This window comes from Drosophila grimshawi, unplaced genomic scaffold, assembly GCF_018153295.1.
Source record: "Drosophila grimshawi isolate 15287-2541.00 unplaced genomic scaffold, ASM1815329v1 contig_848, whole genome shotgun sequence".
In the NCBI taxonomy this organism is placed as follows: domain Eukaryota; kingdom Metazoa; phylum Arthropoda; class Insecta; order Diptera; family Drosophilidae; genus Drosophila; species Drosophila grimshawi.
In genome coordinates, this window is record NW_025063692.1 from 17407177 (window position 1) to 17428348 (window position 21172).

At 43.1% G+C, this 21172-nt stretch overlaps 5 protein-coding genes across 7 annotated transcripts in view; 4 read left to right on the forward strand and 1 right to left on the reverse strand.

Moving 5' to 3' along the window:
• The window catches only part of LOC6565045 (glutamine-dependent NAD(+) synthetase), a 28134-nt gene extending 24116 nt beyond the window's left edge, over nt 1-4018 (forward strand). For all 3 annotated transcript variants that reach the window (XM_001991629.3, XM_032738346.2, XM_032738345.2), the window contains 4 exons: nt 940-1184; nt 1254-1343; nt 1409-2842; nt 2905-4018. In XM_001991629.3, the coding sequence (XP_001991665.1) occupies nt 1039-1184; nt 1254-1343; nt 1409-2842; nt 2905-3592 (2358 nt within the window). In that variant the 5' untranslated portion in view covers nt 940-1038 and the 3' untranslated portion in view covers nt 3593-4018. The remainder of the gene's footprint in view (nt 1-939; nt 1185-1253; nt 1344-1408; nt 2843-2904) is intronic.
• Nucleotides 4019-4629: 611 nt separating this feature from the next.
• LOC6565044 (pyrimidine-specific ribonucleoside hydrolase RihA) lies at nt 4630-6805 on the forward strand. Its single transcript, XM_001991628.2, has 3 exons — nt 4630-5310; nt 5721-6167; nt 6263-6805. The coding sequence occupies exons 1-3, from the start codon at nt 5098-5100 to the stop codon at nt 6632-6634; spliced, it is 1032 nt and encodes a 343-aa protein (XP_001991664.1). The 5' UTR covers nt 4630-5097; the 3' UTR covers nt 6635-6805.
• Nucleotides 6806-6895: 90 nt separating this feature from the next.
• LOC6565043 (kinesin-associated protein 3) lies at nt 6896-11769 on the forward strand. Its single transcript, XM_032738349.1, has 9 exons — nt 6896-7246; nt 8005-8122; nt 8208-8373; nt 8438-8731; nt 8805-8941; nt 9006-9191; nt 9263-10750; nt 10834-11090; nt 11163-11769. Exons 1-9 carry the CDS (start codon nt 6933-6935, stop codon nt 11311-11313), a joined length of 3111 nt encoding a protein of 1036 aa, XP_032594240.1. The 5' UTR covers nt 6896-6932; the 3' UTR covers nt 11314-11769.
• A 322-nt stretch (nt 11770-12091) lies between these two features.
• LOC6565371 (von Willebrand factor A domain-containing protein 8) lies at nt 12092-17076 on the reverse strand. The gene is made up of 7 exons (XM_001991626.3): nt 16757-17076; nt 16238-16665; nt 15837-16157; nt 15204-15775; nt 12996-15107; nt 12496-12930; nt 12092-12429 (listed from the first exon to the last, which is right to left on the reverse strand). Exons 1-7 carry the CDS (start codon nt 16947-16949, stop codon nt 12330-12332), a joined length of 4161 nt encoding a protein of 1386 aa, XP_001991662.1. The 5' UTR covers nt 16950-17076; the 3' UTR covers nt 12092-12329.
• Nucleotides 17077-18221: 1145 nt separating this feature from the next.
• LOC6565370 (activating signal cointegrator 1 complex subunit 2) lies at nt 18222-20928 on the forward strand. Its single transcript, XM_001991625.3, has 5 exons — nt 18222-18367; nt 18445-18605; nt 18663-19280; nt 19358-19636; nt 19701-20928. The coding sequence occupies exons 1-5, from the start codon at nt 18248-18250 to the stop codon at nt 20761-20763; spliced, it is 2241 nt and encodes a 746-aa protein (XP_001991661.1). The 5' UTR covers nt 18222-18247; the 3' UTR covers nt 20764-20928.
• The last annotated feature ends 244 nt before the right edge of the window (nt 20929-21172 follow it).

A 21172-nucleotide genomic window follows, 5' to 3' on the forward strand; every position in this document is an offset into this window, starting at 1 on the left:
CTAACGACACGCACAGCACAGCACTTCACTCAGAAAGCAAAACGCAACTTCTTTGCCTATTGAGTGAAGTCCTGTCATCTACTCGTCCACCAAGCATGAAAGGCAACTGCACCCAACTAAATCCGTACTCGGCACACACACCTAAACTCTTGGTGTTAAACAATATATATATATATGTATATATATGTGTGTTTACGAGTACGTCACTTTTTGGACATGATTTTGGGTTTTAAATTGCTTTGAAATTTAAAAGCTATATTATAAGACTTGATGGAATAAATAAATGATTTTCCTATAGTCTATATAAGATAGTAGAAGTGCGAGGAACACATAGTAGTAGTATTTATATAGAGTTGACTAAAATAATTGTAAGCAAAGCAACTAGTTTGTCATATGAAGGCACATCGAAGAAATAAGCACAGATCCTTTAATACGTAACACATTATTATACAATATGTTAATGATAAATAGTTTTTCAGGTATTTCCCAACACTGTGAATGGGATTGACCAAAATTGCCACTTAGTGATTCATTGCATGAGTTGGTCTTTTGTGTGTCCTCGTGTTGGGTTAGCGCATGGCGATATAGTAGATTTGATATTGCAGGCAATATGGCTTTTTGTGGTTTCGTTGTCATTGGGTACAGAAATAGGCGTAAACCTATTAATAGATGTCGGCTACGTCAGCGGGCCAACTTTTGAACCGATTCCCATGTTTGATCAATAGCAGCAACAGCAACAGCAACAGCAATAGCAACAATAACACTACTCTATTAGCAACCGTCCGTCCAATAAATAGCAACTAGCAAATACTTACGGACTTAGCGCTGACGACACAGTTACTAAAACAAGTCTTCGAACTGTGGAACAGCAATCAATTAAATTGTTCCCGTATTCAAGCATACCGCATTAATATCAATCTCATTTCGACCCTGTTTCAGTTGATAACTAACTGCCTATAAAAAAAAACCCAAAACAAAAAAGACAACAGAACACTGCCAATTATCAACTGACAATACAACAACTGAACAGGCGCAAAAATGGGCCGCAAAATAACCGTGGCGGTAACAACGCTAAACCAATGGGCTCTGGACTTTGAGGGAAATATGGCCCGAATAATGCAGTCCATATTGGAGGCCAAGGATATGGGTGCCAGCTACCGAACTGGTCCCGAGCTGGAGGTGTGGTAAGTGCCACTTGTATGTACATACTTATTACGTAACATTATTATTTATATTTGACTGCCTCTCCACAGTGGCTACAGCTGTGAGGATCACTTTCTGGAGCCCGATACGTTTCTGCACTCATGGGAGACGCTCTTGGAGATCATGATGTCACCATTTTGGTTAGTTTAAGCTCTACAAAATATGCATCTGTTGTTCTGCTAACATCTTTGATTGATTTGAACAGCGAGAATATGCTCGTCGACGTGGGCATGCCAGTGATGCATCAGAATGTCGCCTACAATTGCCGTGTCGTGTTCTTCAACCGGCAGCTGCTGTTGATCCGGCCCAAGATGGCTATGTGCGACGATGGCAATTATCGGGAGTCGCGCTGGTTTACTGCCTGGACGAAAGCGCTACAAGTGGAAGACTACTATCTGCCGCGGTTAGTCACACAGCATACGGGTCAGGAGACGGTGCCATTTGGCGATGCTGTAATCGCGACACGTGACACTTGCATTGGCTACGAAATCTGCGAGGAGCTGTGGAATGTGCGCAGCAAACACATTGAGATGTCCCTAGCGGGCGTTGAGATAATTGTCAATGGCTCCGGTAGTTATATGGAACTGCGCAAAGCCCACATTACCAACGATCTGATCCGGAATGCAAGCTTCAAGGCCGGCGGTGCATATCTCTTTAGCAATTTGCGTGGCTGCGATGGCCAGCGAGTGTATTTCAATGGTTGCTCAGCAATTGCGCTCAACGGTGAGATATTGGCGCGTGGCAAACAATTTGCATTGCAAGACGTTGAGGTCACGCTGGCCACCATCGATCTGGAGGAGATTCGGTCGTATCGTGTGAGTCTACGTTCGCGTTGCTCGATAGCCGCTGGTGCACTGGCATATCCCCGTATTCGTTGCGACTTTGAGATGTCCACGCACAATGATATATTTAAGACATCGACGGCACCGATACAGGTCCCGAGTCATACGCCCGAAGAGGAGATCGCACTGGGACCCGCCTGCTGGTTGTGGGACTATCTGCGTCGATCCGGCCAGGGTGGCTATTTTCTGCCGCTCAGCGGTGGTGTCGATTCCAGCAGCTCGGCGACCATTGTACACTCCATGTGTCGTCAGATTGTGCACGCTGTGCAGCTTGGCGATGCGCAGGTTCTGTATGATATACGTAAAATCCTCGCCGACACGGACTATACGCCAGATAATCCAGCAGCTTTGTGCAATCGCCTGCTGGTCACTTGTTTTATGGGCAGCGTCAACAGCAGCAAGGAGACGAGACGTCGTGCATCCCAATTGGCCAGCCAACTAGGCAGCTATCACATTGAGATCAGCATTGATTCGGCCGTGAATGCACTGCTGGGCATATTCAATGCAGTTACTGGCCTAACGCCAGTCTTTCGCACCCAGGGTGGCTGTGCCAGGCAGAATCTGGCATTGCAAAATATTCAGTCACGCATACGCATGGTGCTCGCTTATATCTTTGCCCAATTGATGTTGTGGGTGCGCAATCGACCTGGTGGTCTGCTGGTGCTCGGTTCCGCAAATGTGGATGAATCGCTGCGTGGATATATGACCAAGTATGACTGCTCATCGGCTGATATCAATCCCATTGGTGGCATTTCCAAGTCGGATCTGCGACGTTTCCTGGCCTATGCCAAGGACAAGTAAGTAGTCAAAATCAAATTAATCAATAGAGAGATTATTATAATTGATTAATACTTTGCAGATATAATTTGCCAGTTTTGGAGTCAATTATCGAGGCACCGCCCACCGCCGAACTGGAACCGTTGCAGGAGAACGGAGAACTGGTGCAAACCGATGAACAAGATATGGGCATGAGCTATGCCGAATTGAGTCAATATGGACGATTGCGTAAACAATTCTTTTGCGGACCCTACAGCATGTTCTGCAAACTAATGGCCACCTGGAAGGGCGATCTGACGCCCAAGGAGGTGGCCGATAAGGTGAAGCATTTCTTTCGCTGTTACGCCATTAATCGGCATAAAATGACCGTACTGACACCGTCGGTCCATGCCGAAAGCTATAGTCCCGATGACAATCGTTTCGATCATCGCCCGTTCCTCTATCGGGCCAACTGGAGTTGGCAGTTCAAGGCCATCGATGATGAGATCGATAAGTTGCAGCCCATCTACACGCCCTCCTCAACACAGTTGAGGCCGAACAGCGACGACCTGCTGCTCTCGCATGACATCAGTACGCAGCGTTCCTCGCATATGGATGACTCCAAGCACTCGTCGCCGCTGTCGTGTGCGTCTCTCGATGTTGGTGTTAGCACGGCTGGACTGCCCCATATGGATATGCCACCTGCATTGGGCAAAAAGCCAAGCGGCTACTCCAAGGTGCATGTGAATGTGCTTGGCAAGATTAAGGATCGCACTGGTATACCCGTCTAAGATTGTTTTCGATCGTTGCATAACTCCTGTGCCGGTTAGCACATTAAGTGTCTTATATCCGTATCGTTCATTTTTTTTTGTCTAAAAACTGTTAGATATTATTTGTTTTTTTTTTATTATTAGATATACAATTGTAAACTTTAGATACATTTGCCATATAAGCGGATATTTACCAAAATACTGTTGTAAACGCCGCTTATATAAGACCATTGGATAAGATTAGATTTCTAGTCATAGTCGTAGTGCATCTTCATTAAATTTTTAATAGAAATGTCTACATGCATTCATAGTACAAGCAAGCAAACCTAGTGCCCTTATTTCATTAGCAATTAGAAAAGCTTTCATACAAAAAGATTGATAAAAAAAACTGTACGAATTATGACTAATGTGCTTAATCCAAATTTTGAAATAAACTTTATCTGAATATTCTATTTGTTTTAATTATGCGGAATGGTGTTGCATAAGACTTCAGAGAATTGTTCAAATATAAAGCACGATAAGCGATTATAATTCGACTTTTATGTTTTTTGTTTTTGCCAGCTTACGAAAAATACACGATCTTCAAAATATCTCGAAAACGTTTTAGAAAAATCGTATTCGCTGCAATACGTGTTCTAAAAATATAAGTTTTATTTATGTTCTTTATAATTTTTTATTAAACCAATCATTTTATTTAAAAAATCGACGATTATCAAGAGAATATACTAACGTCAATAGTAAATAAGCCAGCTTTATTTTACTTGTGTCAGGTATTTTATTTATGATCAATATTTTAATTGAAGAAATGTTTGAATAAATAATATTCAGTACACATCATAAATATGTTCTCTAGGCTTATCTCGGTTCGCCAGACCTCCGAAGGTGTGTGCACGCACTCGACGTAGACTTATGCTCGCCACTGTACATACAAATACACATGTTCCGCAATACGCCGTTTGATAACTGTCGCGATATGTGTGTACAATTTAAAATATATACGGGCGTACAAACGTATCGCGCATACATACATACATACAGACATGTGTGTAAATGCGATTATTCGTATAAGAGCAAATAGTTTAATGCAACACTAAACAGTAGACGGGCTCCAATTGGTGTAGATGCATACGTGTTTACAGTTATAATATAACATGAGTGCACACACACATACATAAATACAAACAAACATACACAGATGTGTGTATGTATGCATGTGTGTCATGTGTATATTGTGCTACAAATTTGTATCACTTTATAACCCCAGCTGTACGTGTATTTATGTATTAATGTTTGTACAAATAGTGTGTGTAGATTTGTACACAAATACATGTACATGCCCGAGTTAATATAATCATTGAACATTTTGCCACATATCAAGAGCGATTTCAGAAGCGTTGGCTTACATCGCTTTTGCAAGTCTTTATCAAAAACGATTATCAGCCGGCGCGTCGTCTAGTTAGTTATAACGCAGTCAGTTGCGTACATCATATGGAGGCGAGCACTCCGTGAATACCGCAACAATAATCATGTGCACCGCTGCTAACCAAAGTCAACGATTCGCTATATTGGACTGCGATGGTGGTAGTGATGATGCTTGGGCACTACTCCTGCTCCTCCATGCTGAAAAGTTTGGACATCTTCAGGTACTGGCAGTGACAACCACCGGCTGTGGCAATACAACCTGTGATAACGCCGCTCGCAACATGAGACGAATTCTGACAGCTTGCTCCAGGGAAGATGTGAGTATATCCATACATAGAGGGGTAGCAGATGTAAGCAGCTGCTGCTGCCCCCCACCCGCCACCATCCCTTAATCATAACTTTACACAGGCGCGTTCGTTTTAATTACAAAATGTGAATGAAATTACAATTCGATTAATTCCAATTAATTACAGCTGACCAGATATTAGACATTTCATTGTATACAAAATGCCTATTGCCCTCTGGCAAAGGGTATTTAAATTTTTATAATCATTTCATGAAAATCGGTGCATATTCCAAAACTGTAAAGGTATGCGACATTCTATGGTTTTCTATACTTTTCCCGTAATAAATCTATCCATCTCTATTTGATCACTTTGAACAATCATTCCTTCGAAAATCAATATGTAAGTGTGACAACTATCACTTGATCTCTTTTATCGGTTAGATTCCCATTTATCTGGGCGCTGTTGATCCGCTTGTGGGTAACATCAACGCGGACAAGAAGTATTTCCATGGGCGCGATGGATTCGGGGACTGCCTAGACGCTGATAACTGTGAAAATGTGTCCAGTTTTGTGCAGCCACAGCATGCAGTGACAGCTATACGGGAACTGTGCGAGAAACGACCGCAACAGATCACAATTATTGCAGTGGGACCACTTACCAATTTGGCATTGGGCTTCGCTATGTATGGTGAGCAGTTTGGGCAGAACATCAAAGATGTTTACATAATGGGCGGCAATTATCAGGGCGTGGGGAATTCATCACGCTCCGCCGAGTTTAATTTTCACTCCGATCCGGAGGCAGCACATGCCGTGCTGTTAAAGTGTCGCTGTCCAATCACCATACTTCCATGGGAACCGTGCACCAAGGAGCGTTTCAACATATCTGTTGTGAGTAAACGAGTTCAAACGAACTCTTTGGCTAATATACTTAGATAGATATATGTATATATGGGTATGTGTGTGTGTTCTATCCTATTTTTCAGAATTGGCGGCTGGAAGAATTTGGTAAACAAATGGCTGCTATCAAGCACAATGCCATCGATATTCTCACACGGGTAGAATACGCACAATGGATGCCCCTACAGCAGTATGGATTCGATAATTGGAATCCATGTGATGCTTTGCTGGTGGCTGTCTGGCTCTTTGAAAAGGAATTTGTGAAGAAGTCCAGCACTTGGCATGCCACCGTCGATCTTACAGGCACCCACACTCGTGGCCAAATGGTGCTCGATCATTTAAAAGAGTGTGAAAAGTTTCCAGAAAATGTGCGCATTATTGAACTGGCCGATGACGAATTCTTTAAGCATATTATCGAATGGGTAGCTGGCTTGAACAACGCATTCGACTCAAAATAATTTCAATATAGCAAATGTGCACCCATTAGTAATTACTACTAAGCTTTGTGTTGCACATGCGTTTTTTTAATTCTTATGTAGTTTTATCAAATTAAGATATAGAGTTTATTTCAAATTCTTGATATTTTGCGGGCATCGAACATATCGATAATAAATGAATCGACTTCCAACCACTAGTGATAACAGTAACTAGTTACTCGTAAATACGTGGGTCGTGTAATGGTGGTGAGTAAATGTCGTCCATCTCTAATGCCTGATTCTGGCCGTCATAGTGGTCGTTTTCGTGTCGTTAAGACGCATGCAATTTGTTTTTATATTATTTTTCCAAGTGATTTCGGGCCTGGTGCTGCTCATAATTGTTATTCATTATATTTATTATATAATAAATGCAATTACCGGCGAATTTCGAAATTATTCAGTGTCACGACGAAGACGAACGAGCACAACACCCACAATAAGACGACCCAGCGCAGCGTTTGTCGACCCAGACCCAATTGAAACAACAAAAGCGATCAGAATAACAGAGGGTTCAGATCCCCTAAGGAAATATTGCCACACTCTTTCGACAGGAAAAGCAATGCAAACAAACGATGATGCAAAGTTTATTAAAAAGTGAGTCCACTTGCCACTCAGAATAAAAACTAAACGCAATGTGCGTACATACATATTTATAGACATTATATATATATATATATATATATACACATATATATGTAGATATATATATATAATTATGTTTGTGTGTTTGTGCATGTATGAACTTAAGAGTAAAGTAGAAGCAGACCAAAATCGAAACCCACTCACCTTGTCGAATGACTAAAATATTTGCTACCACTGTTGTTATTATCGATTTTTTCGCTTGCCTTAACGGTTGGTGCCCTACGTAAGTACATACATACAAACATATGTACGTATGTATGTATGCGGATACAACTAAAAGTCTTCAAACATAAGCAAACATTCTTGATCCATATTTAATATACCTATCGCAATAAACTCTTAGAATCGCTGGAACGATGAAAACTTATCATGCATTCTCGCATTAAAACTTATTGTCAGTTACCAAACTGAAAAAAAATAAATAAATAAATAAGAAGTTGCATTCAACAGCTTTCCACTCATTTTCCGACAATGATAGACTTTACAACAATCGGTGACTCACGTATTGATTAAGAAAACTGGGGCAGAGTTTGAACAAAAATAAAAATATATATATATGTATATAGTAAACTTCTATATTCATTGAGCAACAATTTTTCAGGCAGCCTTCAACAATTTAAAAGAAAAAACCTTACATATATAAATTAGTAAAGATTTGCCCACACTAAGCCTAAACGATGTTGTCATTGTAAAACCGCTTTATATTACAGACGCTGGAAAGGGGGCTGCATTGAACCACATCCCACGGATAAGGCGCTAATTGTCAATTACCAGCTGGAGGCGACCGTCTTTGGAGAACCCAACAATCCCATGATTGAGGAGAAAAAGGCATGTTTTGTTTTTTTTTTTACTATTTATAACCGAATAGTAATAAATAGATTTTTATGAATATTCATATTTAAATCAATTACAGAACTGTCAGAAAATCATACGCTTGCGTTCGCTGACTGCCAAAACGGATCCAGCTGCCCTGGCTCGAGAAGTGGTGGACAAATGTGAACTTATACACAAATCGCAGTTAAACGACGTGGAACAAATTATTTTCTATCTAAAGAACCGCAAAGATAATACAAGCAATGGTGAGTGCCATATTGACAGCTTTTACCAAAAAAACAAAAAAAAATCGGAATCCGTTATATGCAGATATTGCAGACAATCCACATACAAATAGCCGAAGATCGGCGGCGCTGCACACATCGCAAACGCGTTCTGCGGCACGATCTCATAGCAGCGTTGCGGCCATACCAAGCAGTGGCATGGGAACGGGCTCAAACGGGCCTACAACAGTACCCATACCAACGGCGGATGTGTCCATTAACAACATTGACGAGTATGTGGAGCTGCTCTATGAGGAGCTAAGTGAGCGAGTACGCGGTTCAGCCATGATACTGCAGATGGCTCGCAATCCCGATAATCTGGAAGAATTGGAGAAAAATGGTAAGCACTTTTAATTCTGTCTTCTTTTACTTATCGAAAACTCATCGACTGTCAACTTCTTGTGTTTTTGTAGAGGCCTGCCTCAGCGCTTTGTCCCGGGTACTGCGCGAAGATTGGCGTAAAAGCTTGGATCTATCCACGAACATAATATATATATTCTTTTGTTTCTCTACATACACCAAGTTCCATCCTCTTATTGTGCAGTATAAAGTAAGTGCGAAGTGCAAGTTAGGTTTTTGCGCAAATCTAATTGTCATCTGATCACCGATAACAGATAGGATCGCTTTGCATGGATGTCATCGACTATGAGCTACGTCGTTACGAAACTATGCGTAATGAACTGGATATCCGCAAGCAGCCCAATGGATCGGCGCCATTGTCGGCCAAGGCAAGCAAAGAGAAGCTGAATCGTAGCACTGACGACGCCCTCGATATTATGAACGAAGAGAAACCGAAGGAGGTGTGTGAAGATAACTGTATATGTGAAGTGTGCTCACAAAATAATTCAAATATTTGGATATTTTCTCTCAGATGGAACCACCACGTCGCCGTATACCAGAACTGAAACAGCGTCCCAAATCGGGTAATTGGAGCAGTTTTCATGGAACCATGTCCTCTTCGCTAATAAGAAGTCAAATACTCAACAGCAGCTATCATGAGGCGCTCTCTGCCGGGACTAATTCAAATTCTAATGCAAATGCTGTGGAACCCGTATATCCGGTTGAGTTGAAAGCGCAAAGCAACGAGTCTCTCGATCAAAACGATCCTAAAGTGAAGAAAGAAGAAATTGATCGACTGAACAAACAGCTTAAGATATTTGCCAAGAAACAAGAGCAATTACTTCGCGTTGCCTTCTATCTATTGTTGAACATGGCCGAGAACGTCAAACTAGAAGAGAAAATGCGGCGAAAGAATATTGTTAAGATGCTGGTTAAAGCGCTGGATCGCCAAAACATTGATTTGCTTATGTTGGTCAGCACGTTTCTGAAAAAGCTGTCCATTGTTGGCGACAACAAGGATGAGATGTACGCCTTGAACATTGTCTCGAAGCTACCGCGTCTCTTTCAAAATGCGCACACAGATCTGGTGCAGGTTACACTTAAGCTAGTCTTCAATTTGTCGTTCGATGCAACGCTTCGACGGAAAATGGTTGGTGCTGGCTATCTGCCAATGCTGGTTATGTTTATAAACGATGAGAAGCATCACGGCATTGCCGTCAAAATACTGTACCACATGAGCCTCGACGACAAGGTCAAGTCGATGTTCACGCACACGGAGTGCGTACAAATGGCCACGGATGCCATTATAGTGAATCTCAATGTAAAAGTCGATTTGGATCTCATAGCGCTCTGCATCAATTTATCATTGAATCGACGCAATGCACAGATTATGGTTGAAGGCCAGCGGCTGCACAGTCTCATGGATCGCGCCTTCAAATATCAGGATGCACTATTGATGAAACTACTGCGCAATCTATCACAGCACGAGTCGCTTCAACTACAATTCATCGACTACGTGGGCGACCTGGCCCGCATTCTGGCCATCTGCGATGATGAGTCATTCATTGTGGAGTGTTTGGGTATATTAGGCAATCTAGCGTTGACTGACTTGGACTACTCGCAAATACTACAGAATTTTCAATTAATACCCTGGATACGACAACTGCTGGTGCCCTGCGCTAGGATGGACGATCTGGTGCTCGACACTATCGTCTATCTGGGCACCTGCGCCTGTGATGAGCTTTGTGCGCTCCTCTTTTGTCGTGCCAAGGTCGTAATATCGCTGATTGAATTGCTAAAGGCCAAGCAGGAGGATGATGAGATTGTTCTGCAGATCATTTATGTATTCCAGCAAATTCTGCGTCACGAAAGCACACGCGAGTATATGATCAAGGAAACCGAATCGCCAGCCTATCTCATTGATCTTATGCATGACAAGAATGAAGAGATTCGGAAGGTATGCGACTATTGTCTCGACATCATTGCAATTAGCGATAGCGAATGGGCCAAGCGTATCAAGGTGAGCTCTACATTTATCTCCGATCTCTGATAAATACATTGTAACTAAATACTTTCCTTATTGTGTTGATTGATACTATGCAGCTTGAAAAGTTCCGTAATCACAACTCCCAGTGGCTGTGCATGGTTGAGTCACAGCAGGATCGCGACAATGAACAAGACTACGTAGACAATAGTGAAAACGATAATGATATAGACACGTATATACGATCTGAGTACTTAGACAATTGCGATCTCTACAACAGCTCGAACATCAACGAGGCCGACAACGACACGAACAGCAACAATAGCAACAATCCAGGCAGTCCTGCCATGTCCACCTACGGCCGGCCTGTTAGCACGTAAGTAATGCAGTGCGATTAAAGTCGGTCTGTTCAAATGGAAAATTGACGAAAATTGATCTTTCCACACAGCTACCGGCGCAGTCAGGATCTTGATGAACTATACAACATGACCTCAAGCTCCAAGTCACAAGGCTCCAGCCAAGGCGGCAATGATAGCAGTTATAGGTTTAAGTCCAACAAGTCGCTAGACGCTGAGGGCTTACATGATGAGCTGGCATAGTCAGATAGATGTTAATGTCACCGTAAATGACTTTAATTACATCGCGAAATTCGACAGCATGATAATTAGAAAGAGTTACGTTATTTAAGCTTCTAGTTTCACGGCGATTATGTGTAGTAGTTGTATAATACATGTATGCTGACCTATTCTCTTGCATACATAAATACATACATACATACCATACATATATATATAATATATTTTCACGCTTATTAGTCAAAGATGTTACATAATTACATATATCGACGAGACAGCTTTGTACTCAAGTCACTTGCAAACATTTGCGCACAGGCTACATGTGTATTACTTATAGATGCCTTGTATTATTGTTTTAATTGTTTAGTTTGTTCTATTGTGTTTGAATGTGCAATAATAGTACGAAAAGTATTAGAATTATTTTTTTATTATTTTATTTATTTAATTTGTAACAAATAAATATGAATACAACAAATTCAATCTGGTCTTTTATTCTAATGCTGCGAGAGTACAAAAGGCGCCTGAATGCTTCAAGCTATCATCATTATAATAACCTTAATGACATTTAAATTGATATGGAGGTAGATTGTTCATTTGTCTCTATTTGTCTTACAGACGGACCGACAGTGATTGTTTTCTTTCCGATTTCAATGTGCAGGTCATTGAAGTAGACATCTCCGACCCACCGTAAAGTATATATATACATATAAATATATATGTTCTAAATCGGAAGACATTATTATGTGTGTTTGCTGCAATTGAGTTAATCTGAATATTTAATTAAACACACCGCTGCTTAAAAATTATAATGGCTATGCCATACCATAATTTGTCTAAAGTATAATTAAATAATATTGATTTTTCATGGTCAATCGAACCGTTTACCAAATTTTTTAATAGTTATCTATCTCCTTAAAAATTACACATTCACACATTAAAATGGGAGCCTCTGTACAGTTTAAATTTACAATTGTTTACCCATTTTTATATGTACAGGGTTAAGTTTATACAAGAAACATTTCGATGAAATATTCAACTAATTAGATAAGCGACGAGGTAAATATCTGCTGCAGTATTTGCGGCAATTTGGTCAGGTCCATGCATACGTAACTCTGTCCAGCCGGCATATCGGTTTTGATTCTTGAAGAAATAATTCAGTTAGATAAATCATATACATATACATATACATATGCTATTAGTACTTACTCGTCGGCCTCCTCAGCCAGACTTCCAATGAATATGACATAGCCCTTGATCTTGGGCTCACCGCGCTTAAGGGCGGACGCTAGATCCTTGGGTGAAATGCCGTAGCGCGCCAAGTTAGCATCGCTTAGAACAACGACGATGCCATTATCGCAGTCAGGCTCAGCGCCCAGCGTGGAGCAAGCCTCTCGTGCCGCTTTCACGGTGCTGTCACCGGACCAGCAAAATTGCGAGTGAGCGTGCATCATGCGTATTACCTCAAAACGCTCCTTGTCATTTTTGGGTGGACTACCCACATTGACAAAGGGCAGCTCCCAGCCTTCGCCGCTGTGGCCGATAATATCATAGACAATTTTTTTCTCATAGCCCTCGAATGCTTCCATGACCATCACCACAGCCTCCAATTGGCGATCTAGTCTTCCATCATAGCCATTGAATCTGGGAAAGAGTTGGTGTAGAAGCTATAAGCGGTCAATGGTAACTAAATGGTTTACTGTACTTACCTATACATAGATCCCGAGACATCAACGACAAGTTTCAGCCGATTGGGCTTTTCCTGGACGTGATCTGCCCAGGGATTTGCCTCGGCGCGTCGCCTGTAAATGTTCTTCTCGCCGGTGATACCCTCAATGAGGCGTGTATCATCAAGTTCGCCATGAGTTTGATACTTTTCCCATTGGCGCTCCTTACTCTTTGTCTGCATCGCCTCCAAAATGGCCTTGAGCTGTTTTACTTGCCTGTGGTTGGGCTCGCTGAACTGCGCATACAATTTATGATCATGAGCAGACATTTTGATCTCTTGCAGCTTTTGCTCGAAGGCTTTGCGGTTCATTTCGCGTGCCGCCCGTTTGATTTCCTCGGGAATATCAGCTTTCTCCTCATCGCTCAACTGGTGTACCTTGTGCCCCTTATCCAGGCGAAATGGTCCACCTTTTCCACCGAGACCCGCGGTATCCCGACCACCGCTGCCGCCCGCCCACGTATTGCCGCCAACATGAGGTTCATTTTTGGGATCCAATTTGCCAAATTTGGGTCCAGAGACGCCCAGACCGCTGTGACGCTTCACAGTTAACTGGAGCTGCTTTTGCTGGCGCAGTGACTGCAGTTCGTTCTTTGCATATGCCTCAATTGGCAGGCCATGCTTGGCCAGCACCTGAGTGACCTGCAGCAATGCCTCCGGCTGGTAGCGATCAAAGTCAAGCACATTGCCCACCAACTCGGACATGCTCTCTTCCGGATAACGCTCCAAGTGTTTCACAATGCTCACAACTTCCCGCGTCGAGTATGGATAGTTGAGTAGCCCCTCGTCAGCCAGGCTGCGAAGCTCGCCAAATGCATTGACAAGCATTCTAAGTGTATTGATGGGCACATTCGGTCCATATCGTTGCAAGAGATAGATCTCCGATTCGGGAGTGGGATTGTCGATGGCATGGCAGCTGAAGACGTCGCCGAGCGCCGCAAAGAAATCGTTACCCAAAAATGGAAAGCCTGGCCGATTTGCCAGCACAATAAGCCGAAAATCGGCGTGTGTCTCAATGCAATTGGGTGTCGTTGCAGCTGCTCCATGTGGCACAATGCGTCGCCCATCTGAAAGCACCATCTCACCGCTCTCAACCAGAGTGCGCAGAATGCAAGTAACATTGACGGGCGCCTTGTCCGCTTCGTCAATGACGAGCACATCGCCAGCTTTAACCGCCTTGACCAATGCGCTGTCACCGTAGACCACTTTGCCATCGCTTAGCGACGATTGCACCGTCAGGCTGTGCACTGTGGTATCCCTGTGTAGCTGCAAATATTCGCGCGGCCGGCGCATCAGCTCGAGCAGGCGATCGATGAGCTTGTTCTTGCCAACGCCCTGATTGCCCACCAACAGTAAATGCTCGCCGATTAGATAGTCTTGGAGCAGGCGCTCCAACAGCATTACATGCTGCGGCATCTCGTAGAACAGTGTGCTGGGTACCTTTGATTGCTGCGCTAGTGACAGCTCGACCAATTGCATTTGGGTTTCGCCAATTTGCAGTTTGTTGTCCATCTCGCTGATTTCCCGGCGCTTGCCATCGTTATGGACACTTGGAGCTATGCCTGCTTGGAGCATTGCCTGCTCCAAGGCTGTACGCGATAACGAGGGCATAAACTTCATCAGGAACGTGTGCTGCAGTATTTCGTGGACGTTGTTCAGACTGCTTGTGGGATATGCGGCCAGGCGTCGACCCACTTTCAATAGCTGGCGCGTTGATAGCGTCCCAGCTAAACCCTCAAGCAGTGGATCGGTCGAACTGCGTAATATTTGTGCCAGCGCCAGCAGCTGTTTCATCTCGGGCTGGACATGACCACACAGTTGCACAAGTAGCTCATGCTCTTCACTCTGCTGCAGTGGTCGCAGCTCCTGATAAAGAAACATGCTCAGCAATTCCGGTGTCAGCCAGCTGGGCGTACCAGCACCCCGCTTTGGTGGCTCACCCAATGCAATGATGCGAAAGGACTCGGGTATAGCAAGCAGTCCACGTTGAGTTAGCTCATTTTGATCAAGTCCCTGATCCAAGAGTGCCTGATAACGATCCGCACGAAGTAAAGTGGTTCCATCACATAACTGTATCTCGCGATCATGGATTATGCTGCAAGTAGTACATGAATAAAAAAAATATATATATTTTGAAATTATACACTTTTTTGTTTGGTGGGTTTTTGAATTTTTGCAAGAGGGCAATTACCGTTGCAGCACTGACGCCGTGCTCTTGTGGAGTCTGTGAAGGCCATTGAGTATGGCCACCGAACCAGTTTTCGCTGCGCGTATTAATGGCGAGTCCCGCCAGATGGTGTCGCCCTCGGCATTTGTGATGCGCTGCTGCACCAGATCGCGCGAGGTCATGTCCTCATATAGCATCATCGGTTCAGGAGATTGATGCAATAAGCGCAGCAGCTGATTAATTATTGTCATCTTGCCAACGCCCTTCTCGCCAAGTAGACAGACATCGCCAACGGCATAGGATTGGAGCAGCGTTGCGAGCACTTGACGCTGATGCGGCAAGTCCACAAAGTTACCCTTTGATGGCGCAGCCGAACCACTGGGCAAATGTAGTTGAACACCATCGAGTTGCACATGGACGATGCCATCCGGCAGTTGCTTGCTGGTAATACGTTCCACTTTAGGACTGGGTACGCGCTTAACGTGCAGGCTCGTAAACAATTCATTAATACGCTGCTGCTGTTGTGACGTTAGCATGGATTGATAGGGATACAGAATGGATATGGCATCTTGCAGGCTAAGCGTTGGATTTGCTTTCTAAATGAGGGACGTATAAAATAAATAAGTGAAGTATTTAGCAGTGACGACCTGATTTTACCATCATTCCAACGCCTAGGCGAAGATTATGTAACGGAAAGTCAGGGAGCTGGAGTGCATCGTCAGCTGTTTGGAGGGTCAACGCAAAGGTCAGCAGTTGTTTCAACTTTGGGGCGGGTACAGCGGGCGCTAGCTGCTGCAGTTCCTCGAACAGTTCCTGAAAACTGCAGTGCAGAATGTTTCGCGATTGGAAACGTGAACGTAGCGGTGGATCCAGCGGCGTGCCCTTATACTTCTGTATGGGAAGTCCAAGTGCCACTATGCGAAAGTGTTCGGAGACACGCAACAATCCCCAGTCTTCCAGCTGTTGTTGGCTGTGCGTCTGCCAGTTGTGAACAGTATATTAAAGTATTGTTTATCAGTTAACTTGGCTTACACAAACACACACACACACGCACACACCTCTAACAATTTGTCGTAACGTTCCGGCGCCATGAGAAATTTACCACTTTCCAAATGCATTTCACGATTCTCCAGTAGATTGTTCAATACCGGCAGCACATTGCGTTCAGCATGCTCCACGCCATCGAGTACCAGAACTCGTCCGTGTAGAGCTGCCCGAACTGCGGCCTGATCATGGTATAGGGCTGTCTTATTGTGAATCTCACGTCGTTGCTTGAGATCGCTCTCGGTGGTGTCGCGACTGAGCGCCACGTATTCCAGTTCACGATCAGTCACTTCTAGGAACTGCATGACCAGATGTCGCCTCATTGGTCCTGGCGCGCCCAGCAAAAACATGTCCTGCTTCAGTGAGTCTTTCTGCAGCATCCATCGCAAATGGTGAAGGGCCGTCTGGGTCAGCTGTAGCGTTCCATCCGGTGCGTAATTTACTATGAATATCAACTCATTGTATAGATATATACATATTGGATATTGGATAGTTAAACGAACTTTGATCTCTCAACCTCAACTAAGCTTTACCATATTTATGGGGCACCAAATGTGGCTCCTTGGGCTTTACCAAGGGCATTGTTACATCACCAATCGTTATCTGACTACCATCCAGATCTTTGGCATCCCTGCTGCCTGATATGGCCCAGCCCCGTGTCCAGCCATTCCAGCAGCCTGTGTGACGCAACAGGTTACCACTACGAGATTGCAAATTTGAAAGCATGGCAGTGCCTCACAGTGGATTGCAGATGTCGAATGAGCGAAGAACAATCGTTGCCGATTATAAGTCAAGACGTCTGACTTTGTTTATTTAAATATATTTAAAATACATACGCTTAACAGATGATTACCAAGTGATAACACCACAACAGCGTTGCCACTGCGTTTGCTTTATAAGAAATAGTATCTTGCAGTGTTGTAAATCAAATTTTTGTTCCGTTAGATGTAGGGAAAAAAGAGTAAGGCATCAAATCAACATTTGCGATCCCATAAGGTACATATATGTATATACCATCAGGCTGACATTGGAAAAATTCTCATTATCGGTCCACTATATATTGTATATGCAGATCCACTAACAACCGAGTACTTCGTTATTCTGTTCTTCATTTCTTTGCCCTAGAACTTTATAAAACGATTGATAGTTGATTGTGATTTTATTATCAGTTTCAACGAAATGCTGTGAAAATTGTATGGGTTCCGACCCAGATTAATCACTAACTTTGCACCCAATTAAATAAGATTTCATGTTAACACTTGATATCATCTGAAAGTTAGAAATTATTTACATATGGAAATATATCAGAGAACGTAGAAAAAAGAAGATGATTGTTATTGCTTACCAACATACATATATTGTTATGCCAACTATTTCATATTTTTACATCAAATATCCAGATAGTTAGATAATCTGTGTCGCTGATAGAACTTAATAATTATAAATCATAAAAGTTGCAATATAAATGTACTTAATTGTGAAAAACAAAAATGAATCACACAAGGAATCGTCGAATAAAAATAATAAAAAGGTATACTAACTAACTTCGAAGGAGCCATTCAAGTTTAAAATGTTATGTTCTAGCTGTCTATTAAAATTACAATTTAACATATATTTTTAATATGCTGAATAAAAAATATATTTTTTAACAAATAATTTGGAACTGAGCGAAGACTCAAACTATAATGGAAAAAAATGTAAAACTGCTGCGAAATTGTACCTACAATACACAAAATACTTTTGCAAATGAACGTCAAAAAAATAAATAACAATTGAAAGTACGCGCAATTGAATGTATTTATCGAAAAGCTCGATTTCCCAAATTATTGCAAACGATATCAAAAAACTAAATGTTTCCAGAACGAACAAATAAGCGCTTATCGAAATGAATCGATTACCCAAAATGTTTGCAAGCGATATCAACAAAGTACAAATATCGAAATTGCATCGATATGTCAATTCTTAATTTTATATATTATTAGCATTAATCGATTCTTTGACATCTGTATTGCTTCGCAGCTGTGATGGTAGACAAGGACTTGGACAGCGGTAATAGCATCTGCAATCCGGATAAGCTGCCGTTGGGCGACTTGAAGCTCACGCTAATCGACACCGATGGCATCCGACGGCAAGTGCCTGCACTTGTAAGCATATTATTTAGAGTAGCCATATCATGCATTTTTGCCAAGATTACGAATTGTGAAATACAAATCTAAAACAGGATCTGCACTGGCTGACGCGGGACAAGCCATTTAACTCATATGTCTGTATACTTAGTTCGTATGGGCGCACCAAATCTGGCGCCGCATTGGAAGAATGGCATCATATCGCCGCCAGTTGTCTGGAAGATTTCGAGTTTCTACTGCATCTGAGGCATCACGAGTAAGTGCTAGTTCCTAACGAGACTTCAGCCAAAATTAAGTGTTCTTCCTGCTGCAGATTTTGGTCGTATATGCTGTACGACGAAGCGGCAATGACTGCCGTTGTGACATTTCTGCAGCGCGCCAATCCCTACTATAGAAAGGAAGTCGAAAGCAGTACAATAGGGGAACATGATGCAGCCCTGACTAATGCAATGACACTTTACGCCGAATTGCTTAATCGGGCGGTGCGTATAATTATGCGCCTACTAACTGCACAGGAATCGGCAACAGAGTGGATAACACCAGAGCACCACAGTTCCTTATTGTATGACAACTATTTAATGTCCGTGCCGGTGCTTTGCGATCTGGTTATTGCAGTTGGCGATGCCGATGCGAATAATTTAAATATTCTCGAACAGATCTTTGAGACAGTGATACGAATTCAGCCAGACTATTTAAAAGATTTGCAGGAGGGATTGGCATTCTATGAGAATGCCTTCCTAAGCATGCAAATTCAAGTGGATAACGAGGGCTGTGAGGGCGCCGGTGGCGGCACACTTTTGGATCCCGATGCGGAAACACCCTACGACGATGTTGTCCTATTTGCCTTGGACTGCGCCTATACGCTGCGCATGCTAATCCAGCTGTGCCCGGAGCTGCTGGAAGCTTGTGAGCAGCTCAAACTTGTACAGATGTAAGAGAGAGTGTTTGTTATTGGTTGTACACCAATAATATTAATCATGCATGATTCCATTCTCCATTTATATTCAGCATTGCCAACTTCTATGATCTGACCATTCCACTGCTGTATAGAAACATTTATCTTATTAATGCACAGGCGAGTTCATTGTGCTGGCTAAATGAGGCACGCCAGCAATTCCTAAACGTTGTGCGGCGCATAACCCAAGCACAGTTACAGACTGGACACGGTAAACAGCTGGTGGAGCTGTTACAGGAATGCCTCTCAGCACAGACCTTTGTGATCGATTATCAGCGCCAGTATCCGGTCGAGCAGGACATTGCTATACTGGTGGAGCGCTGTCCGAACATGTGAGCGACTTAACTCCATACCACAATCGTTATATACTTATTTGCTACTTCCTAAACAATACAGCAAGAACTACAAGGTGGATTTTATAATAGCTGGCTATCAGAAGACACTTGGCTCATGCACCAGCGGCGTCATTGCCGAAAAACAAATACCCTGCAGTCTTAAATCTGATGATGAATGTGGAGAGGCTAAGGCATTGCGTGTCCAAGCTGCGCTGCCAGCGGCTGCAGCAACAGGAAATAGTAATAGCGCTCGCGACATTGATCTGGAAGTGTTTGCTGTGCTGGATGTACTGCCCGATTTGGGCATGGGATTCATTCGCCGGCTATTGCCGCGCTACGACAACAGCGAACAAGCGATTGCTGCTATATTGGATGACAATTTGCCGCCCGACCTGGTTCACATGACTCGCCAGGAGGCGTTCATACCAGCCGATCCGCAGGACAAATTGCAACGGGAAACCGGCGTGCGGCATTACAATGTGCATGACGGTGACAAGTACGATGTTCTCACACAGGATAATCCGCAGTGCATTATCAAGCAGGGTAAGGGCCTGCCCGGAGCACCATGGAATGCCGAGCAGTTGCTGGATGACAAGCGCGATATTGGCCAATTGAAGAAGCGCTATGAGCAATATTCGTTAGTTGAGGAAACGCCACATGAAACCGGCGCCGAATACGATGACGACTACGATGATAGCTATGAGGCATTGAATTACGGACAAGCGCCGCCGGTTCAGAGCTTGCTGCGTGCCAAGCTGCAGCAGGCATCGGCTGCTAGCAGTGCGTACGAAGCGCAGGATGCATCCGAAGATGATCAGGATGATGATTACGAGATGGCGGGTGGCGATGATGAGCGCAAAGGTAGCCAAAATGCAAACACAAACACCAAACGCAACGACTTCTGTGAGAATCCAGAAATAACACGCGCACGCTATCAACAACGCCAAATGACCAAGTACGGCCAGCGGGCCCAGGCCAATGTGGAGGGCGCGCCCAAGGGACAGGGTCAGACCCAGCAAACCACACGCAATCGCAGCCAAAAGGAAGCGCACAAATCGTCGCGCGCCAATCACAATCGCAAGGCTGGTGCCGCCTTCAAGCGCAGCAAGGGCATGATGTCGTAATTGCAACAATCTGTGCTTAATCCATTCATATGTACGTTCCATCACATTTGCTACTTTTTGTAATTTGTTTAAAACCAAATTAAATTGTCTAGATGTACTGTATGTGCGGTTGGAAGAATCACACGCGACTATAAACATTTAAATAAAATTTGCAGAAACATAAAATGTTAATCTCTTTTGTGACATTTTGCGTTTAATTCATCGAGTCTGCAAGATACATCCTATGGATATCTTTTTGGTGGAATTTAGTTCGGCTTCTTCATTGGACATCAAGTGATCGAAAAAAATCTTCAAAATGGAAATTGTCCATTTTCCGAATGATGAAATCGATGATTAGAACTGAATTCAGTAATGAATTAATTGCATATCATATGTGTATTCATATCAAATCTAACATTCTTTATATGTA